Consider the following 22,615-nt stretch of genomic DNA (forward strand, 5'->3'; position numbering starts at 1 on the left):
ATATACACACACACACACACACACACACACAGTTGTGGTCAAAAGTTTACATACACTTGTAAAGAACATAATGTCATGGCTCTCTTGAGTTTCCAGTTATTTCTACAACTCTGATTTTTCTCTGATAGAGTGATTGGAACAGATACTTCTTTGTCACAAAAAACATTCATGAAGTTTGGTTCTTTCATGACTTTATTATGGGTTAACAGAAAAAGTGACAAAATCTGCTGGGTCAAAAATATACATACAGCAACATGAATTAGCAATTTTGGTGACTTAGAAAGTTGTGTCAATGAAATGAGCTTCATAGCATGGCCTCTTAACTTCTTGTGAGTGATTATGAGTGACTACAACTGGTGACTTCTCTGAGGCCATTTAAATAGGGCTCATTGGATACAAACGCCCACAAACGCTACAATGGGAAAGTCAAAGGAGCTCAGCATGGATCTGAAAAAGCGAATCATTGACTTGAACAAGTCAGGAAAGTCACTTGGAGCCATTTCAAAGCAGCTGCAGGTCCCAAGAGCAACAGTGCAAACAATTGCTTGTAAGTATAAAGTGCATGGCACTGTTTTGTCACTGCCACGATCAGGAAGAAAACGCAAGCTATCACCTGCTGCTGAGAGAAAATTGGTCAGGAGGGTGAAGAGTCAACCGAGAACCACCAAAAAGCAGATCTGCCAAGAATTAGAAGCTGCTGGAACACAGGTGTCAGTGTCCACAGTCAAGCGTGTTTTGCATCTCCATGGACTGAGAGGCTGCTGTGCAAGAAGGAAGCCCTTGCTCCAAAAGCGGCACCTTAAGGCTCGACTGAAGTTTGCTGCTGATCACGTGGACAAAGATAAGACCTTCTGGAGGAAAGTTCTGTGGTCAGACAAAACAAAAATCGAGCTGTTTGGCCACAATGCCCAGCAATATGTTTGGAGGAGAAAAGGTGAGGCCTTTAACCCCAAGAACACCATGCCTACCGTCAAGCACGGTGGTGGTAGTATTATGCTGTGGGGCTGTTTTGCTGCCAATGGAACTGGGGCTTTACAGAGAGTAAATGGGATAATGAAGGAGGATTACCTTCAAATTCTTCAAGATAACCTAAAATCATCAGCCCGAAGGTTGGGTCTTGGGCGCAGTTGGGTGTTCCAACAGGACAATGACCCCAAACACACATCAAAAGTGGTAATGGAATGGCTAAATCAGGCTAGAATTTGGGTTTTAGAATGGCCTTCCCAAAGTCCTGACTTAAATCCCATTGAGAACATGTGGACAGTGCTGAAGAAACAAGTCCATGTCAGAAAGCCATCAAATTTAACTGAACTGCACCAATTCTGTCAAGAGGAGTGGTCAAAGATTCAACGAGAAGCTTGCCAGAAGCTTGTGGATGGCTACCAAAAGCGCCTAATTGAAGTGAAAATGGCCAAGGGACATGTAACCAAATATTAGCACTGCTGTATGTATATTTTTGACCCAGCAGATTTTGTCACTTTTTCTGTTAACCCATAATAAAGTCATGAAAGAACCAAACTTCATGAATGTTTTTTGTGACAAAGAAGTATCTGTTCCAATCACTCTATCAGAGAAAAATCAGAGTTGTAGAAATAACTGGAAACTCAAGAGAGCCATGACATTATGTTCTTTACAAGTGTATGTAAACTTTTGACCACAACTGTATATATATACACATATATATATATACACATATATATATACACATATATATATATATATATATATATATATATATATACACATATATGTATATATATATACACATATATATATATATATACACATATAGATATATATACACATATATACACATATAGATATATATACACACACACACACACACACACACACACACACACACACACACACACACACACACACACACACTGTATGTATGTATGTATGTATGGTTTTTTTTACTAGAAGGGAAATTGCTGTCCAATATCTTCACTTTCAAGTTCAAATCGTATCCTAGTTTATAATCATAAGAGTGATCATTTTTGTATTAGCTGGGAATAACATTTCTCCTGTTTTTATAAAGAATTTTAAGCCTGTCACACTAAACCAAAGTGGCCTAAAATAACATATGTGCTTGTAACACTATTTCATTCCTTGTTCTCCAAATAGGTAGGTTTGGGGGCAATAGGCAAATTCAAAATCCCTCCTGCTCTATCCTGACCTTTCACCTGGCTTGAACAAACCAGGTGAAAGCCAGGTTTTTTGACAGCAAAAAACAAAATCAGCTACACCGGATAATGCCTCATTTCCCTAAGTTTTGTTTCCGTGGAAACAACATTAAATGGTTTAACAAGCACATATTTTGGGCTAAATAATAATGCAATTGACAAAACAATAAATACACTTCTTAGTCAGTAAGGCACAATTCAACCTGAACCTGAAAGTTCAAGTTGTGGTCTTGAACATTGAAAAATACAGCAATGTATTCAAACAGTGACGTGCGGTGAGGTTCGTGGCTGGTGAGGCACTGACACTACATAAGTCAGATTTACAAATATATGAACCCAATAGAGTAGCTTAAACCACCATTCATTTGGCAGCTTGCACATTGACTACTGGTTGTTTTTCATATCAGCATTATTTACACACACATAGGTAAGGTACATATTTGATTCCACCGGGAGCGTGTGCGCCGCGATCTGTCCCACCGACCTGCCCCACCACCGATCTGCCCCACCAACCTGCCCCACCGATCTGCCCCGCCGGGGAGAGATAGCGAGATCCTCCTTGTGTCACTGGCACCTCAGTGGCACTTCAGCGGCAAGCGTCAGTCAGGTGCCACAACTGAGGCAAGCGAGCGGCACTCGTCAATAAGCTGCCGAGCTGAGCGGGTGGAGCCACATTTCCTGAGAACACCCATTGTTGTCACGATAGGATTTTGATTAAACTATATTATTACGAATTGTATTGCATCAAAAAATCCACAGATTAATCGAAAAGTTGATTATTGCTGTGTACATGGATAAATTAATATTAATCGCATGTACTCAACTATTGTTGCTAACATACTCCCATTGGCCCACGTTTATTTATTTATATTTATTTATTTTTCTTCTAATGTTACCCTGGTATGTGCTTGCACCATAGACTAACAGTTGTCTTGCATACGGGCATTCTATTGCCTTGACTTTTATTTTGAAATTTTTTGACTTCCGTACTACCTGTCTTACTTTCTGTCTGACGCCTAGTGGCACCCGGCTGACGCCTAGTGGCAATCGTCTGACACCTAGTGGCACCCGGCTGACGCCTAGTGGCAATTGTCTGACACCTAGTGGCACCCGGCTGACGCCTAGTGGCAATCGTCTGACACCTAGTGGCACCCGGCTGACGCCTAGTGGCAATCGTCTGACACCTAGTGGAACCCGGCTGACGCCTAGTGGCAATTGTCTGACACCTAGTGGCACCCGGCTGATGCCTAGTGGCAATCGTCTGACACCTAGTGGCACCCGGCTGACGCCTAGTGGCAATCGTCTGACGCCTAGTGGCACCCGGCTGACGCCTATTGGCAATCGTCTGACGCCTAGTGGCACCCGGCTGACGCCTGGTGGCACTACTCTGACTACTGGCGACACTCCTGTGACTAGTGGTGCCACTCCTGTGACAACTGTTGGCACTGGCAGCTTGTGGCACCTAATGACACCTACATATAAGCAGAGGAAGAGTGAAGATATTGCATATTTAAAAAAATTTAAGTGTTCGAACATTTAGGCATAACCACTTGTCAGGGTCACTCTGTAGATGCTTGGATGTCACGAAAAAGTGAAAAACAAACTAAAAAGAGTGAAAAATGTATTAGTTATTGATTATTGCAGCTGATAATCTTTGAGTATTAAGGCCTAATAATCAGTAAAGATTGTATGTTTCTTTCAAAACGGCCTAAATCATGACGTTGATGGCGGAAGTATTTCAATAAAGTAAAAGTTGAACCTGGTTGCTCACAGGCATACCGTTTTAAGCCAGCTACATAGATTGACTTATTCGGACCGTTACTGAGTTACATTTCCCATCCGATTTCAATGGGTACTGTCTATATTCAGGGGTTTATGATCTACGTGTTAGAAAACAAGTTTTTTCTCCAGTTAATTAAAATCTACTATGATGATAAAACTGATTTATGGCAGCTGACCTATCGTAACAACAATGGGTGTTCTCAGGAAATGTGGCTCAGCTCGGCAGCTTATTGACGTCCGGGTGCCGAACGAGTGTCGCTCGCTTGCCACAGTTGTGGCACCTGACTGCCGCTTGCCGCTGAAGTGCCACTGACTAGTCACTGAAGTACCAGTGCCACAAGGGCGATCTCGGCCTTGCACCCGCCGGGAGCGTTTCAGAAGCGGAGCGCTTGCGAGCACCACCCGCGAAAATCGTGAGATTCCGCGATAATCTGCGTTACAACCACGGATGTATAAAGAGAACAACAAACACATAAAAGGTTACTTTACCTGTCCGATGTTGAATTGCTGTTGATTTGGTCATATTTCCTTGTTTTTTGAGATTTTAAAGCTTGGATATATAATCTTACTTTTTTGTGGTCAAAGCAAAATATAAGAAGAAGAAAAGTGTAGAAGAAGAGCAACGACAGAACAAGCATAAACCCAACCCGTGGGCTCTCGCACGCCCTCTTCTTTGAGGCAGAGTAGTGTTTGCCTCCCCTCTGTGCTTTTTCACTGCGGTTTCTGTCAGATCAGCAACACTAAATATGTTCTACACACACATGAAATACAGTACCTATTCTATGGAAAGAAAGGACATATAATAAAAGTGTCTACAAATATTAAAGTGGTGACAAACAATGAGAAAGCAAAAGGCATGCGCTCAACCCAGTTAGTGAGGGATTGCGCAATCTGAGGTGAGGCACAGCTCGTCGCTGCCTCACCTCACTTGTCTCCTCTGTTTGAACAGGACATGCGCTAATTCAGCGATTTTGATTATAAAAATGCTTGAAATGCTTGGAATCATACAGAAATTACATTTATAGCATAGATCAGTAGAGAAATATTGATATTTATTCTATTTTAGCATTATTTGTTTTTTACTTGTCATGATGACAAGTAAAAAGATCCCCTGACCGCACGTCCCTGTATTCAAAATACAGTGGCGGACCGTACATTTTATACCTGGGCCTTCTGTGCTGTTCTACTAGACTTGAGCCATGTCCTAATAAGCTCATTATGACGCCACAGCTATGGTTATTTAAGCAATAAGGTACTCGAGGCAGTACTGTATCGTCAATAATGTACAGTTCAAGGGTGTTGTTAGGCAAACCCTTGAACTGTACATTATTGTAGATACAGTACTGCCTCGAGTACCTTATTGCTTTTATAATAGGGTTGCCTGCGACATTATTAATAGTAAGTAAATAGTAAGCTGCCTTTCAGCACAAAATAGTTGTAGCCACCAAACGTTGTGTATCACATTTCAGTAGCTTAGAGAAAATAGTCCCGTATGTGTGTCTGTTGCTATGCAAGTGACTTGGAGTTGACTTGACTATGCAAGTTGCTATACGAGTGACTTGGGACTCGATAGACTAACATTAGGCTGTTGTTAACGTTTGCTTATGTTGATTTGGATATCTCCATTAATTGTGCATCCGTGGAAAACGTTTCTCATGTCCCCTTCGTCTCTGATGATATCGCTTCAGACCACTCTTGCTCTCTTTGCCGGTGGCTCGGTGTTGGAAGTGCCTTCTCCAGCAAGGATATTACTCCAACGCTGTCTTTCATTGAGATTTGGTGCCCATTAGCTTTGAAGGGAGTTTTCAAGCTTGAAATGACAACTAACGGTCGCGCGAAATCTACCTGTTATTTTTGAGTGCGCACTGATATGGAACGCTCCAGTAAATGTAAACAGGTTGTACAGTACTTTATGGCTCAATAAAGTACACCCCGTGACTCACTCTCAACCAATCAGAATGCTTGATTTCATCTACCCGTATTATAATTGTTTCTAGGGGTGTAATAATACACGTATTCGTATTAAACCGTTCGGTACGAGGCTTAAGAACCGAACAATACATTTGAATAATACTAGTGCATTTGGAAAATGCAGAAGCTTAAATTGTGGGAAATATAATGTTTTCGGTGGACTGCGCTCACGTAACAGACAACAGGCTTTGTGACCTCTGAACCCAGAACAATAACAAAAAACAGCTGAGGCTGCGGAACCGCATGTGTCTTCAGGGGGGGGGGGACAACAGCCCGAACAGATTCAATTGCCCGGACAATAACCCCGCGTATGACGGGATGCTTCGTAATTAACGGACAATGCATATAGTCCAAATCAATGTAATTAACACAATGACAAGAAAAACTCACAAGAACTAGTCACATATATTTATATGACAACAAAGCAACAAATCAATCCAGCAACACTGCAGCGCTAGAGCCATTCATATTATTCATAAAAACAAAACGATAGACAAATGAACACTGTAGAAACGCTACTGCAGATGTAAAGACTCAAAATCAGTTAACTTACCACAGCTGCTCTTCACTTAAAGACAAAATCCACTCAGGTCTCTCCAAAAGTTTTCAAAAGCAAGTCGTGTAGCTGCTTTGTTTAGCGTAGCATAGCTCCAAACAGCTCCAAACACCACGAGCTCAGTTGCAAATGAAACGTATTCTTAGCCATAAAATGTGCAACGCTTCTCCACCGCTGTCATCCAGAAATACCGTTCGTACAAATCCTTTTCCATGCTGGGTCAGGGCTGCTTTTTTTAATTTATCACTTTCATATATATTTTGATATTTGAGGTATTATATTTTTCAGCGGCAGGTGTCACGGTTTAACTAGGGACCCTGTTAACTGGCGACCTTCAGCCGAATGCATCTGTTGTTGTCGTAGTTACGACAGCTGTTGCAAATAGGCAGATAACACGTAGCTGTCCTCGTGAATGCCGCATTGTTTAGTTTTGCATTACATTGTCAAACCTTCTCATTTACAGTCTTTGGTCAAAACATACCGGATTCCACGTTGGAGAGTCGTTTGAGAAAACGAGTCCACTCGAGTTTGAAACGTCGTGTGTTGTTTGTGTTGAAACAGGAAGAGAGCATGTTGCTCTTCCTTTGAAATAATAAAGTTGGTAAAAAAAAACACAAACGTCTTTGGAGCCTGTTTTGTGCAAACATGTGTCACGTAGAAGAACTCTGTAGCACAGTTAAAAGAAGACAAATATATATAAATAAATAGGATTCGAACTCATATCATTGTGAGGAGAATGAAGTCAGTAGACAGAAGCACTACCACTACAACACCATTGACGTACTGTGTTATGTAGACTAAACTTAAACAACGTACAACACAGTCGCTCCTCAGAGCAGAGGGCTGCCAGATCAACTTGTGTTACACTTGTTAAGTGTACTTAAGAGGAATGTTAAGAATATAGCTGGTTTCCGAAACAAATGGGCGCCTTTTTAAAATCTAACAATTCAAAACGTCTTTGTATCGCTGCAAATTAATGAGATAAATGTTTGTGATGTTGTCATGAGGTGAAAATACACAACGTGGACATAACGCATCAAAGCAAAGAAGAAAAGCCATAAAATGAAGAATTTAACCAGCCAAGAACACATATGTCAAACAGTTGAGTTCTTTTGAATTTAATAAGTAAAATACATAATCACATTTTATTTGACTCACATAGCATCACACTATGTAATACATGATGGGACTATTTGTGTCCAGCTTATTGACCAGGTTGAATGGTCGTCCTTAAAACTGTATATTGTGTGGAAAGCCGATGGCCTCTCTCTAAACCTTGGCTCGGTTCCTTCTTGAGTGTGCCCACCATATTACATATTGTGATGCTATGTGGCTTTGCTCTGCTCTGAAGTACACGCAGAGTGCTCCATGTTAAACGCGCAGTGTGGTCACAAGTTGATCTGGCAGCCCTCTGCTCTGAGGAGCGACTGTTATATGTTGTTTAAGTTTAGTTTACACTATAACACAGTATGTTGATGGTGGTGTAGTGGTAGTGCTTCTGTCTACTGACTTCATTCTCCTCACAATGATATGAGTTCGAATCCTATTTATTTATATATATTTGTCTTCTTTTAACTGTGCTACAGAGTTCTTCTACGTGACACATGTTTGCACAAAACAGGCTCCAAAGACGTTTGTGTTTTTTTTTACCAACTTTATTATTTCAAAGGAAGAGCAACATGCTCTCTTCCTGTTTCAACACAAACAACACGCAACGTTTCAAACTCGAGTGGACTCGTTTTCTCAAACGACTCTCCAACGTGGAATCCGGTATGTTTTGACCAAAGACTGTAAATGAGAAGGTTTGACAATGTAATGCAAAACTAAACAATGCGGCATTCACGAGGACAGCTACGTGTTATCTGCCGATTTGCAACAGCTGTCGTAACTACGACAACAACAGACCATTCGGCTGAAGGTCGCCAGTTAACAGGGCCCCTAGTTAAACCGTAACACCGGCTGCGAGACGAGTGCGCAGGGACCGTCTACAAAGTGCAATGCGGAAAATACATACTACAACAATATTCAACAACTTCACTTGTCATGCAATGTGTTGAGTTTTATCAGCAGAGTGGTGCTGCTGACGATGCGTAGGAAGGAGGCTGACGACTTCTCTCATTTTAGGAAATTTATTTCAGAACAATGAAATGTGGCCATCTGCCAGTTGGGTTGAGCGCGGACTGACTGGAATATGAAAAACGTCACGCATAAAAATGTCCATGTACGGGAAGTCCATTAAGTCAAAATACAATACATGAACATTCATCACATTAATTATTGTGTGTGCTCTTGCGCGCTCTTGTGTCGCTAAGAGTAAACAATATTTACAGTCATGTAACCTGAGAACATGAAAAATAGGCTTACATTTTAACACCCCCACTTGTACTCAGGTTGGTAACACAAAAACACCAAAACAAGATTGAACAAATGTGTACCTTTGGCTTACACATATTAGTCACCAAAAAGAAGAACTTGCTGACAGGCTTCGTCATCACATCAGCGACCATTTCATCAGTAGCACAATTCTAACACTGGTTAGATCTGCTGTAGGTGAAAACGTTTCCCCATAGTCTACTCCCATTTTCTGGCTGTAGCCCTTGGCGACAAATCGAGCCTTGTACTGGTCATTCCCATCTACACCAGACTTGATTGTGTAAACCCACCTACCCCCCACTGGTTTCTTGCCCACGGGTAGTGTTGTCGGGGTAAAGGTTTTATTGTCATTTAGAGACTGGATTTCCTCATCCATTGCTTTTCTCCATTCTTTTGAATTGTCTGACTGCATTGCTTCACCATAAGTTTGCGGAATGCCACAAACTGCTCTGCAGCAGTAGTCTACTGTGACATGCATCCCGTCACTATCACGGTCTTCTGTTACGAAGTCGCCTAGGTAATTTGGTGCCCTCCTTTCTCTTGTTGGATACCGCCTACTCTCAGGATCGACGCTTGTAACACTTCCAGTTTCATTATGCTCAGTAGACTCATTTGCTGCCCTTGGACTATCGCAATGTGGACTTTTACCAGGTTCATTTTGCTCTAGAGCCTTTTCTGCACTCCTGTTGACCCCCTGCGTCCCCCTAGTCCTGACTCTGTGCCCCACACTGTCATCATTTAGATCTGGCTCATCTGTCTGTGTTTGTTTTTCTGCAGCTGTTTTGCTCACAAATTTCACCAGCCTGTGTTTTTGCACTTTGTTTGTATTTGGGTGATACACCAAATACGCTGGGCTATTTTTGTCGTACCCCACAAAACGCCCCTGATCACACCTGGAGTCAAGCTTTCCCTTTTCCTGCTTATAAGTGTAGCAAACAGACCCGAATCGTTGCATTCTGGACACATTGGGCTTTTTGTTTGTCAACATCTCGTAAGGAGTCAGCCCTGTGCGCTTGTTCAAGCATCTGTTGCGTACCATTGCTGCTGTTTGTACTGCGTAGTGCCAAAGGTGTTTTGGTAACTCACTTTCAATTAGCATGCACCTGCCCATCTTGAAAAGAGTACGCCACCCACGTTCTGCTGTTCCATTTTGATGCGGTGAGTACGGAGCTGTCGTCTCATGCCTAATTTTGCTTTTCCTCAGCAGCGCCTGGAAATCACCACCTGTGAACTCAGTTCCATTATCAGATCGCATACACTTCACCTTCCCATAAGGGGATACATCTGCAAGGAATTTTTCAGTTGCCTGCACTGCGTCACTCTTTTTCTTTAGAAAGTAAACAAACACTGCATTTGAGTAATCATCAGTAAAAGACTGTGCATATTTGTACCCATCTAATGACTCAGTGGCTATTGGACCTGCAAGGTCTGTGTGTACCATTTCTAAAGGAGCCTTTGCTCTGGCATCGGGGTTCCTATTTCTAGTTTGTGTAAACTTCCCTTGAATACACACCTCACACTCTTGCTCAGGCTTACTCATTTTCCCCTTGATCTGCATACCATCAACAACATCATGTAACCTAAGCACATCATCATAGTTACAGTGGCCTAGTATCTCATGCCATGCTTGGATGTCGTGGGTTGCATTACACTTATCATCAGTTGACTCAATCTCAGTGTGCAGGTAGTACAACCTGCCATACACATGAATGTCAAACCTGGTACCATATCTGGTTATCAAGACATCATTGTCTTCTTTGAAGACGACTGTGGACCCATTCGTGGTTGCTGCCTTCACCGAGAAAATGTTCTGCGGGTACGACGGCACATACAGAGCGTCCAACAGTTTCGCATTGCACCGCTGTCCACTGCTGTCGATGAGGGTAACCACTGCCGTGCCTCTCCGCTGAGCGACGCCGCTGCATCTGGTCCCATCAGCCAACTCGACGCTGTGAGTCTCCGGCCTGAAGGTGCTGTCGAAACTTGTGAACAAGGCGATGTCGTTGATAACGTGGGATGTGGCCCCGGTGTCCACCATCAGGCCCCATCTCCTGGATGGTGCGCGCCGGCTGCCGCTGGTCACTGGCCCGTCCGTCCGCCATCTTGAACGCGAAGTCCTCCTTTACCTCAGCATTCTCCGACACTTTGCTCACGCCGTCCCTTCGGTCTCTGTCTTTGTCTTTTCGTCTGCATGTCGCGTCCCTGTGTGTGTCACTTTTGCAAACACTACACCACGTCTTCTGTCGACACACTCTCGCTCGGTGCCCCTTGGTCCCGCACTTGAAGCACACCATCTCGCTGTCGTCTTTGCCCGGTCCATGTGCGCTGCTAGCCTTGGGAGGTCGCCGTCCGGTTCTCCCCTGGGTCTTCATCACGCTGTCGTCGTTCGACCCGGTTGCTCTGATGTTCTCGGTTTCCTCGAAACTCCGCAATTTGGTCTTGAAGTCAGCAAACGTGATGTTGTCGTAGGTGTGCGCCACATGAATTGCGAATGGCTTGAAGCTCTCTGGCAATCCCTTCAGCACCATAGCCACCAGCAAACCGTCCCCCAGCGTTTCTCCCGCGCTTCTCAGGGCAGTTATGGCGGTCTCTGCTCTAATGATATAGTCCATTACACTTTCGCCGATGGACTTTTGAAGTGAGGTCAGCGTGGTGTACAAACTAATTATACGAGGCTTTCCCGTCCCTGCATAATAGTCTTTCAGAATATTTAACGCTTTTCTGCCATCATCTTGCGCATCTCTCATTACCAGAGAGAGACTTTTGTCATCTAGCAGTAGGATCAACTCTGCATACGCGTCCGCGTTTTTCTCAGGATCTGCTGCTATTTCAGCTTCTGCTACTGGCTCATTCAACACAGTGTCTTTCAGCCCTAATAAACGAAAGTGTCCCAACAATTTAGTTTCCCAAACTTCATACTTTGCCTCGTCGCCGTCGAATACCAGTCGATGTAGCCTGCTGCTACTTGCCCTTCGTTGCTCTGCCATGCTAGCTTGCCCCTCTCCTCAGGTTAGCAGCCTTCCTCAGCACGCGATCCGTTGCAACTTTCTTGGCTTTCGTCGACTATCTTCTCCTCCAAACGTCTCCTGGGCCCATAACCTGTTGAGTTTTATCAGCAGAGTGGTGCTGCTGACGATGCGTAGGAAGGAGGCTGACGACTTCTCTCATTTTAGGAAATTTATTTCAGAACAATGAAATGTGGCCATCTGCCAGTTGGGTTGAGCGCGGACTGACTGGAATATGAAAAACGTCACGCATAAAAATGTCCATGTACGGGAAGTCCATTAAGTCAAAATACAATACATGAACATTCATCACATTAATTATTGTGTGTGCTCTTGCGCCCTCTTGTGTCGCTAAGAGTAAACAATATTTACAGTCATGTAACCTGAGAACATGAAAAATAGGCTTACATTTTAACACAATGTAATGTAACCAAAATCATCACTTCACACATCAATGGGCTTCTCATTGTTGTACTACAACTGTTATTTTGATAAAATATGCTTTTGATTAATTTCTGTGAATTTTTACTGGAAAGTCTTTTCAATAACTTCCGTGTTATATAGTGTAGTGTGACCAAAATCACTTCTTACATCAATGGGCTTCTCCTTGTACTACAATTGTTATTTTGATAAAAAAAAACTACTTTGGATTCATTATGGTGAATTTTTATTGGAAAATCTTTTCAATAAATTCACTCTTATAGTGTAGTGTGACCAACATCTGTTTAACCACCAGGGGTTGCTTTGGGTCGTACTACAGCAGTAATTATTGTTGTAGTATGTATTTGTTGTAGTATGTATTTTCCGCATTGCACTTTGTATACGGTCCCTGCGCACTGGTCTCGCAGCCGGTCGCTCATTGAGACCAATGCCGTTTGTCCAGCTCGGAGGAGCCCGAAATACGGTCTGTTTTAATTAAGTTAAGGTTGGAACTTGTTGTCTACCTCACTACGGTGACAGGGGGTATCGTTTGTATTTTAGCAACGTTTCGCTAACGATTTATTGAACCGGGATGTCCGAATCTTTGAATAGCTTTCAAACTTTACCTAACCCTTTCGCTTCTTATCGCACGAACTCACGCTCCACCTCCTCGACGGTGTGGGCGAGACGGGCTGATGGTGCGGCCCCGCGGGGTCGGCAGCACAAGAGCACAGAAACCCACCTCACGTTAGATATTAGTAGTATCAGCACAGCATGTATGACAAAGAAAGTGTCTTGTATTCAAATACCAAGCATCACCAAACGTCCATTTTGTGTTTGTTTGTAAATTATTTTTTGTTTCTTTGTAGTTGTTTTCTGTCTCTTTGTGGTCATTTTGTGTCTTTATAGTTGTGTTGTGTCTCTTTGTTTTCAATTTGTGTCTCTTTGTAGTAATTTTGTGTTTCTTTGTGGTCATTTTGTGTCTCTTTGTAGTAATTTTGTGTCTCTGTAGTCATGTGTCTCTTTTTTTCCAATTTGTGTCTCTTTGTAGTCATTGTCTCTCTGTAGTAGTTGTATGTCTCTTTGTTGCCATTATGTGTCTCTTTGTAGCAGGGACGTGCGGTCAGGGGAGGCAGGTGAGGCAGAGCCTCACGCACCTCACCACACTTCACTGCTTTGTAATTGTTATGTGTCTCTTTGTAGTCATTTTGTGTCTCTTTGTGGTCATTTTGTGCTTCTTTGTAGTTGTTTTGTGCTTCTTTGTAGTCATGTTGTGTCTCTTTGTCACTGTGTGTCTGCTGGTAGTAGTTTTGTGTATCTTGTATGGGTTTGCAATATTGTGAAATTACTCCAGTCAAAGAGTCAGGGGAATGATTTTATTTCAGATTCACAATCAGTTTTATTTGCAAGTCATGTATTGGGCTTTTAACACTACATATCCTTAGTCCCTGTGCTTTATAGGACTTCCTCAGTTCAAATCTAAGACTGACTCTCTGGCTGTTTATCCTCTAATGAAAAGCAAGGTGCTCATATTTTGGGTGGCATTTGACACCCACCTTTCTTTTGAAAACCAAGTAGCTGACGCGGTGTAGTTGAGCTACAGGGGATTGCTCAAGTTTCAACTTGTCTGGGAACCGTCAGAGTTAAAGAACAAACAAAAAAGACAAACAGACCGATGGTTTGTCGCAGGGTATGGCAATCCTCATAGTCTTCATCAATGTAAATAATATAGGTTTTAAAACATATTTTAAAAAAGCTTTACAAATGCTTCATAGTCAGAAATGCAGTCAACATGTTCATCTTAAATGACCAGTGTGTAAGATTTAGCGATGTTTATTTGCAGAAATGCATTACAATATTCAAAATATCGTATATCATAACAATGTTTCTACAGTAGTGTGTTTTTACGTTATCTGGAGGCCACCATAATTCTCCAACAAGGGAGGGGTGAGCTAAAGTGTATACAGTTGGCTGCAATCTGCAACCTCATCACTAGATGTCACTAATTCTACACACTGAACCTTTATGGTTATAACAGCTAAAATAAGGATTTAACTAGTAGTGTACCAATAACTTCTCTCCCGTTTCCCATTCATATAAAGTTTTGCAGTTGTATAAATAGGTAAAGATTAAGTTTGATGGATGTATGTGTACTGTCAAGGTAAACAGTTTGGCTGTCATCATCTTTTGGAAAGGGACCAACCAAACTAATAAAGTTTGTAAAGAAAATTACAATAATAATAACTTTTTTTAAATTCTAAAATACACATACATAGCTTTAAGTGCGGCCTAGTCTCATCCACTGCAGTTCCCATTAAAAAGTTTTGGAAGGTTGGCTCGTCCGAGCTTGTTTTAACCCCTGAAAAGGAGTTTGACGTAATGCAATAAAGGATTATAACTTTAAGGACATACAAGGATGCAAATAAATTACTATTCAGTTCAAAAAAGAGGATCCAAATATAGGAAAGCAGGCGGATAGGTAAAGTGAACAAAAGAGGACCTTTTCATTTAAAAAAAAAAAATGCTGGTTCCAAAAAGCAAGGTAATACAAAGTACAAAGGAAACACAGCCAAAAAGTCAACCGATATGGCACGAGGACTACAGGTAGGGAAATCAGAAAAACAAGAGACAAACGCATAGGACCTAACAACTGCAAGAGGGAGAGCACACAGACTAAATACACAAAGGACTAATTAACTATCAAACGGGTGCGATTTAAAAAAAAAAAAAGAGGCGAGGCAAAGGCAAAAGAAACAGGAAACAAACTACAAACAAACCTGCACAGTGACTCTGTAATGACATGGGAGGGAACCACGTTCGCTTCGCCTGCGGATCAGACAGGATTGGAATGCTGAAAGACTGTCAGGAGAGTCATTACACAGACCTGATGAACACAGTCAAACATGACCTCCTAGGCGAGACACAGCATGTCCTACATGAAATGCATGTGTACAGTGGCTAGCTTGAACTAAAATACTGCCTAAATTCCCTCATATGACACACAAATATCAGGAGACAGTTGATGTGGTATTACAGTTTACTTTATTTGCACACTTTTGTCAGTTTTAAAATTAATTATTCATCAGGTATGCAACCAGGGTTATAGCGACAACTTTAAAAAAAATACTAATGTCATGAGTTCCCCAAACCCCCGCGATTTTTTTTAAATCGCAAAAAAAAAATTGACAATAACGAAATGGCTCCTATAAGTCTGTTTAAATGGGTCTCAGTGTTTTCAATCGTAGCTACGGCCCTGACTGCAGCTTCTTAAATAACTGAGTTAGTTAATTACTTACTGTGTGAGTTAGTGGTTGAACACCTAAATGCATGCAGTGTTACAGAGATAGGGAGAGCGAATGTGTATAAAATAGTGGTTATGCCCTTCATTATTTCATGTGCTTACAGAAAGTTCGGCAAATACTTTGGCGTAATACTGAAAGGGCGGCTCTGTAAGCTGTTCCTGAGTCAGACTTGCACATACAATCGACTTAAAGTTAAATACCAACAGTTATGACGGTAGCACCACAGTTTGCCCTCTCTCTCAACGCATCTCTATTCCATGCTCCAAGTCCAACACAGGTGTCTTCTCCGGTGCAAAGTCCCTGTCTGTCCTCTCCACGTACCGCTGCAGGGTGCTGTAACACTGCTCGCTCCTGGAAAAGGTGTAGTGTGCCGAGATCTCCTCCCATGCCCTGTGGCTGGGGAAAGGGAACGCCTCGGGGTCCTTGTTCTCAAAGAAGCTCTGCAGGTTTCTCTCTGCCAGCTTGGTGGCATAGTCCACCGCAAAGCTGTCGAAGCGCTCCTTCTCTTTCTCCACATAGCGCTTCCAGAACGTGAGCTGCAGGTAGCTGACTTTGGAGCGGCAGTTTGTACAGCAGGTACCAAAGAGGCCCCCGAATGCAGCAACGATGATGATACACCAACCCAGGATCTGCAGACATACGGGAATGATATGAAGGGATGCGATAGGCACTCGATAGGGAATGCATTTAAAGGGGACACATCATGCTCATTTTCAGGTTAATACTTGTATTTTTGGTTTCAACTAGCACATGTTTATATGCTTTAATGTTCAAAATGTACCTGTATTCTCCATCAGCAAAAGATGGTGAACCTTTGCAAAGGTACTTCTCTAACCATGGGCGGAGATACTCAGATGTGGGTGGCATATTCTAATATGCCTGCATGTTACATAGGAAAGGGAGCTAAATCTGGATCGCATGGTTTCTGATCTAAGCAGCCCACAAAAATGTCTTATTCCAGTTTGTGGGTATCGAATGAAGTACTTTTATGTATCGATATCACTTCAAGGGTATGTTGTTAGTACTGACATTGTAATGTTTTAAACGATACCCATTTCTACGACCTATCCTGTCTTTTAGGAAGAAATTCCAAAAACCCGGATTCTAAATTTCCCATAATTCAACTGGATAACATCTTTTATCAGATCCTCCCTGCCCGATAAACACCGTGAACTCCTTAACATGCAATTTGTAACATTGTGCTGTGAATTTGTGTCTATTTTGTGTCTCCCAACCCAAATTGAGATAACCCTTATGACATCACTATGACATCATCAGGGTTAGTTTCTAGACTTGAAACAGCTCATAGAGATCCACAGGCAAAATTATATACCTGCTTTAACAGGATTATGAGTAGTGCGTGTCTCTCTTACCTGTGACTGGGCCCTGAACATTAGCAGCAGCTCCATGCGCTCATCGCTGGACAGTTTGGACCGGTCACAGGGTACTCGGGCCAGCTCCTCCCGACACTTCATGGTCTTGTTTTTACAGAACAGATCCACCACCACGTTATCGTCAAGGCCGCTGACGGCACACTCGTAAAAGGTCCCATTGAGCAGGGCCACCGAGAGCCACATTATTGGGGCCACGCAAGCCCCAGTGAAGATGCTCATGAACGCCCTGAGGCAGCCGAAGCATTTCCCCCGGGGGCACAGCTTCATGGGATTGAGGCAGCAGCCGGTGTAGAGCCTCCACAACCTGGTGCTGAAGAAGAGGCCTAAAACCAGCAGCACCGCCGCCGGGCCCAGCAGGAAAGTCAGCCCGTAGGCAAAGTTCTGGTCGTGGTTGCACGGGCACTGAAAGGAAACCATGGAGAAGACTCGCTCCCCGCCTATAGTCAGGAGAGCCATGAAGCTGTAGCCGATGGTGGCTTTCTGGTTCATGAAGAAACGCAGGACGGTCTGGAAGTTATCCATGGCGCCAGCGGGGAGGTTTCAAACACACTCCGGCGAGAAATCAAGCGAAGGGAAAGACAGAGAGCGGAGAGTGAAGAAGTTAAGTGTCTGCAGTCATTCCCTGTCCTGCGTTTTCCTCCACAGCTGAGGACAAAACACTGTCTGTGCCCCTCCCTTTAGCTGCCTCTCCTCTCTTAAGGCTCCTCCTTCAGTCAATCTGACACTCCCTTCCACCCAAAGCCTCTTTTTCTACTCCTGCTCCAAAGGAAAGCCCCTCTTTTTCCTCCGCTAAAAGGAAAGGTCCAGACCCAGCTGTAAATAAAGTTACAGTTTCACTCCACTTCCCTTTATCTGTTCACATCAACACCCTCCCCCCCACCCCTTCATATGCTTCCCCTTTCAGCTCTCACTGTTTTTTACAAGTCTTTGACGGTCACGTGATCAGAATGCAGCCTGAAGCAATTACATGCCGGCAAAACAAACAGCAAACACAAACACACCAAATGAACTCAGACGATGTCATGCTTCTGTTTTTTTTCACTTTTATATGAAGCAGAGATTAATTGACATGAAATGAGTATAAGTATGACAACTTGATTTGTTTCTCTTCGTGCACACACACTCACTAAACACAACAAACAAAGTCTCAGTCCAGCGTGAGGGCAGCGTGCACTCAGCAAGGATGAAATCGACAATTCATTATCTGGAATGATGGAATGTACAAAAAAGGGGAAAAGCGTATGTGCAGAAAAACAAATCATGCAGAACGAGAGCATTCATTCATTGTTTTGAAACATTTCCATAGAGAACATACCATCATTGCAGAGATACAGAGAGAGGCGGCCAGCATCAGCAGCAGAGTGCCATGAGGAAGTGATCACATCCTCTTGGTCGTTTTTTTCTGTTCCATTCCCATAAGAGCGACTACTCAGACTAAAACACTCTGAGAGCATTATACAGGAAGTGGTTAAACCTCCTCTACGCATTCTGTATGAGGCACATCATTATCTGCTGCTACTACAGTAACACCATCAGTAAGGTGATCAGTTTGAGCATTGCATATAAATGAAAATATATATATTTTTTATCTTTAATATATATTTTTGTTCTTCTTTTTTTTTACTCTTTATGTGTTTAGGTTGAAGCAAAACTGGATCTGGTTCTGTATGCGGTCAGCTGGAGGCTGAGCTAAACAAGTTTCAAGTGAACCTGCAGCATTTTGTCTGATTTTGCGCAGAATCTGACCAGGTAGCACCAATGACAAGCATTAAAATAACTATATAGAAATAGACAATCTTCTCTCTGATGGTCTCATTTACTAATGAAGGTCATAGGTTTCTGCATTAAATTGAGAATGTTTCATTACCAGTTAAAAGTTCCTCAGTAACTTTAATTTTGTCACACAGGAAGTGGTGAATATGACACATTTCCTGTTTAAACCCACACTTCAAATGGAAAACAAGTAATTTGGGGTAAATAAGGCTCACATGAATCTCTGTCTTTACACTCTACCTCACTGTTGCTGCTGTTCATTTTTGAAATTGAAACCACCGCCCTGCTTTCAGTTGTGTTGCCAACTGCCCTCTCGTGTCATCCATTGTATCATTATGTCGTTAAATAAAGTTTTTTTTTTTTTAATTGTCCTCAACAATTTGGGTTTTATGTATACGTGGTTAAAATATTCTTGTTCTGCTCGGCATAATTCTCTGTGATCTCTTAACTTTCTTTTATCTGGCGCCATCATCGGGTCAGAATTTCAATCCTTCCAATACATTGGACTTTGACCAAATACATCAGCCTGCAGCTCAGCGTTAAGCAGGTAGTCCATTATTTAAGGTTGGCGGTCTTTGGCTCTCTAGATTATCAGTACGATCCAACACAGATGATCCTCTGATGCTGAAAGGCTGCGTCACAGCGCCACCCTGCCTTCGTCTACAAAACCAAGAACAGCCGGGGTGTCGTCGGCGTGCTCGCTCGATATGACCGAGCCCATCCTCATCATCTCGTTGTCGGTCTCCTGCCAGCTCTCCACGTACCGGTGCAGGGTGCTGTAGTAGTGGCCCTTGGTGCTGAACTTGTAGAGGGAGGAGATCTTCTCCCAGTCCTTGCTGGAAGGGGTGACGATGACTTCGGGCGGCGTCTGGCCAAAGAAGCTCTTCAGGTTCCTCTCGGCGAGCTCTTTGGCGTGCTTGGCGCTGTACGAATCGATCAGGTTGCTCTCCTCCTGAACGTACGCTCTCCAGAACTTGAGCTGCAGGTAGCTGATGGGGGAGGTGCACCGAGCCACGCAGTTCAGCAGCAGGTTGGACAACATGACGGAGGCGATGAGCAGCCAGCCCAGGATCTGTGGTCACATGGTATGGATTTAGAATTCACTTGGATGTTTGTCGCACATTAAAGGGATGGTTTGGTTGTTTTGTAATGGGGATATATGAGGTTCTTATCCATCGTCAGTGTATTACCTACAGAAGATGGCGGTCAGCAGGCCCCCAGTTTGGAGAAACAAACAGACAGCCCTTTACAACGGGGAACTGAGGCCGTTATCGATACTCTCTTCGAAGACACAAGACTCCTTTGACAAAAACGGTGAATTTTACCTTGCAGAACGACGGAGTTGTGGTCTATCGCTGCCTCAAACTTTTTAACACATTATTGTGTGACTTTGATGATTCCGAACTAACCCTTTAAAAGGTACAGTGTGTGATGTACGACATCAAGCTGTGAGGTTGCAGATTGCAACCAACTGAAACTCCTCCTGTGTGCCAAACATGTAGGGAGATCTGCAATGGCCGTGATGAAAAAGTTAATTTGTGAATTATCCAATCGAGTGTTTGGTTTGGCTTCAGTTCCCTGTCAGAAAAGGCTGTCTGATGTCTGATGGCAAGGTAAAGCGGGGAACATTTTCTAAATTTAGCTTACACTTTAACTGATATAGACTTTTTTTAGGTGTCTAAGAAAATTCTGCTGCTGAGCCCGTCCACAGCAGTACATTGCTTTGATCCCGTGCTGGTACTCCTGTCTATTTCTCCAAACCACCATCTACTGTAGGTAATAAACTGACTATGGATAAGTACCTCATACAACACTACAAGACACCGGAGCTATTCCTTTAATACGTGAAACGAAAGGATACAATAACGAGAACGATTTTTTATGCAAACTTTGCCCGTTAATGGATCTGACTGACATGACTTTTGCACACAAAAAGAAAGGGTGCCGACTTTGCGGGTAAACATACCAAAAAGGTGCAGAGAACGTTAAAGTAAAACACATAAACGTACTTCAAATCAAGAAAATGAATGTACCTACACATTTTTACATAGAAAAAACAGAATCTGAACTTTCATTACAAGTTTGCTATCGTAACGTGCTGTACTTTAGTCTCGCATCTCAGTAAAGTCCCTCAGTCAGTTTTTTTGTGTAGCATACTTATAATATCTGAATAGCTGATTAGCAACCTCTGTTTGCGATTTTATTTAAGTTAAATCTAAGTTAGGTGCAGTTGTATAACTTTTTTTCTATGATGATGATGCAGCCTAAAATATACCGTATAATATTGTATTATCATTATTATCCACCCTGCTAAGACGACTGATCAGAAATATGAAGCATTTTTAAGCACTTTTTTATTTTTATTGTTGATCACATAAAATAGAGCTGGCCTTGTTGGACGAGTCGTGCTTGTTAGGAGACCACTGACCTGAGAGTGAGCTCTCAGTCTGAGCAGAACGTCCTCTCTGTCGACCGGCGGCACGTCGCTGCCCGTCCCACAGGGGAACCTGTGTAGCTGCTGCTGACACAGGACCCGGGAGTTCTTCTCCCCGCACAGGTGCCTGGCGTACACGCTCACGTTGTTCCCGGTCATCGCGCACTCGTAGTAATTCCCGTTGAGCAGTGCCACCGCGATCCAGCTGGAGGGCGCCACCAGCGCGGCGGCGCTGATCTGGATTAGCGCCGCGCCGGCGGCGGTCAGCCTCCTCCAGCGACACAGCGCGGCCCCACGCCGGCACGCGCCCGTCAGCAGCTTCGACGCCTTCTTGCTCAGGATGTAGCCCAGCAGCAGCAACGCCAGAGCGGGCACGAGAAGGAACACCATGCCGTAGAAGAAGTTCAGGTCGCTGCAGGGACACCTGAAGACCGCCGAGGAGAAGATTTGCTCCCCTCCCGCCGTCAGCAGGGCTACCAACCCGAAACCCAGGTTGGTCTGTTTGTTGGCAAAGTTCAGGACTGTCTTGAACTTGTCCATCTCTGACTGCCGTGTGACAGAGCGACTGACACTGACACTTTCACTTCCACACCTCTAGTTATATCTGTTGTCACCACCTTTCCCCCCATTCCCTTCCCAAACAGCGCCAATGGTTTGTTTATGTGTTTATAGTTTCACCTGTTGCGTAACGCACGTTCCACTAAATAAACCATAGTGTTTTATTTATTCATTATTGCTAATTTGTGGCATAATTGGCAGATTTGTTTGTGTGCATAATGTCATATACAAATATTTATAGAATTATTAATTACAAACATGGCATTTTGATGTCACTGTTCACAAAGTCCATATTTATTTATCAATTGATGGAAAAAAAGACCATGCATGGTGCCACCTGCCCATCAGGACTATCTAACATTCATTCATACACTGCAGGAAAACCCTGCGGCAGCAACTTGGGGTTAAGTGTCTTGCCCAAGGTCACAACAACATGGACTATAGCGGAGCCGGGGATCGAACAACCGATTCTCTGATTGAAAGACGACCCTACTCTACCACTGAGCCACAATCGCCCCAAAATAACCATAGTTGCAGTATTTGTTTTTCAATACTGTGCTTAAGTAGAATTTTGTACTTGTACTTCACTTGAGTATTTCCAATTCATGTTACTTTCTACTTCTAATTTCAAAGGCAAAGATTGTACTTTTTACTCCTTAACTTTTAAAATGTAATTCAGTATTATAGATTAGATGATTGGACTCCTCTTGTTCATACTGGTTACTAAAATATTAACATGCTTCAAGTGGAGGTGATGGGGTCATGGCTTTGTGCAAGAATATATTCCAAAATCTGAAGTAAATATAAAGCTTCAGAAGTCTGATTTAGTCAAATCAACCCATAGGACGTCAGCTAAAA

General features: G+C 43.0%; 2 protein-coding genes across 2 annotated transcripts; both read right to left on the reverse strand.

Annotated features, from left to right (window-relative positions):
- Positions 1-15,315: 15,315 nt before the first annotated feature.
- On the reverse strand, positions 15,316-17,847 carry LOC137890488 (calcium homeostasis modulator protein 5-like). Its single transcript, XM_068734582.1, has 2 exons — positions 16,972-17,847; positions 15,316-16,227 (listed from the first exon to the last, which is right to left on the reverse strand). Exons 1-2 carry the CDS (start codon positions 17,512-17,514, stop codon positions 15,838-15,840), a joined length of 933 nt encoding a protein of 310 aa, XP_068590683.1. The 5' UTR covers positions 17,515-17,847; the 3' UTR covers positions 15,316-15,837.
- Positions 17,848-18,018: 171 nt separating this feature from the next.
- On the reverse strand, positions 18,019-21,755 carry calhm6 (calcium homeostasis modulator family member 6). The gene is made up of 2 exons (XM_068734580.1): positions 21,194-21,755; positions 18,019-19,837 (listed from the first exon to the last, which is right to left on the reverse strand). The coding sequence occupies exons 1-2, from the start codon at positions 21,737-21,739 to the stop codon at positions 19,403-19,405; spliced, it is 981 nt and encodes a 326-aa protein (XP_068590681.1). The 5' UTR covers positions 21,740-21,755; the 3' UTR covers positions 18,019-19,402.
- Between the last annotated feature and the right edge of the window lie 860 nt (positions 21,756-22,615).

Source organism: Cebidichthys violaceus, unplaced genomic scaffold (genome assembly GCF_023349555.1).
Source record: "Cebidichthys violaceus isolate CVI_PGR_0920_01 unplaced genomic scaffold, fCebVio1.0.p SCAF_65, whole genome shotgun sequence".
Classification (NCBI taxonomy): Eukaryota; Metazoa; Chordata; class Actinopteri; order Perciformes; family Stichaeidae; genus Cebidichthys; species Cebidichthys violaceus.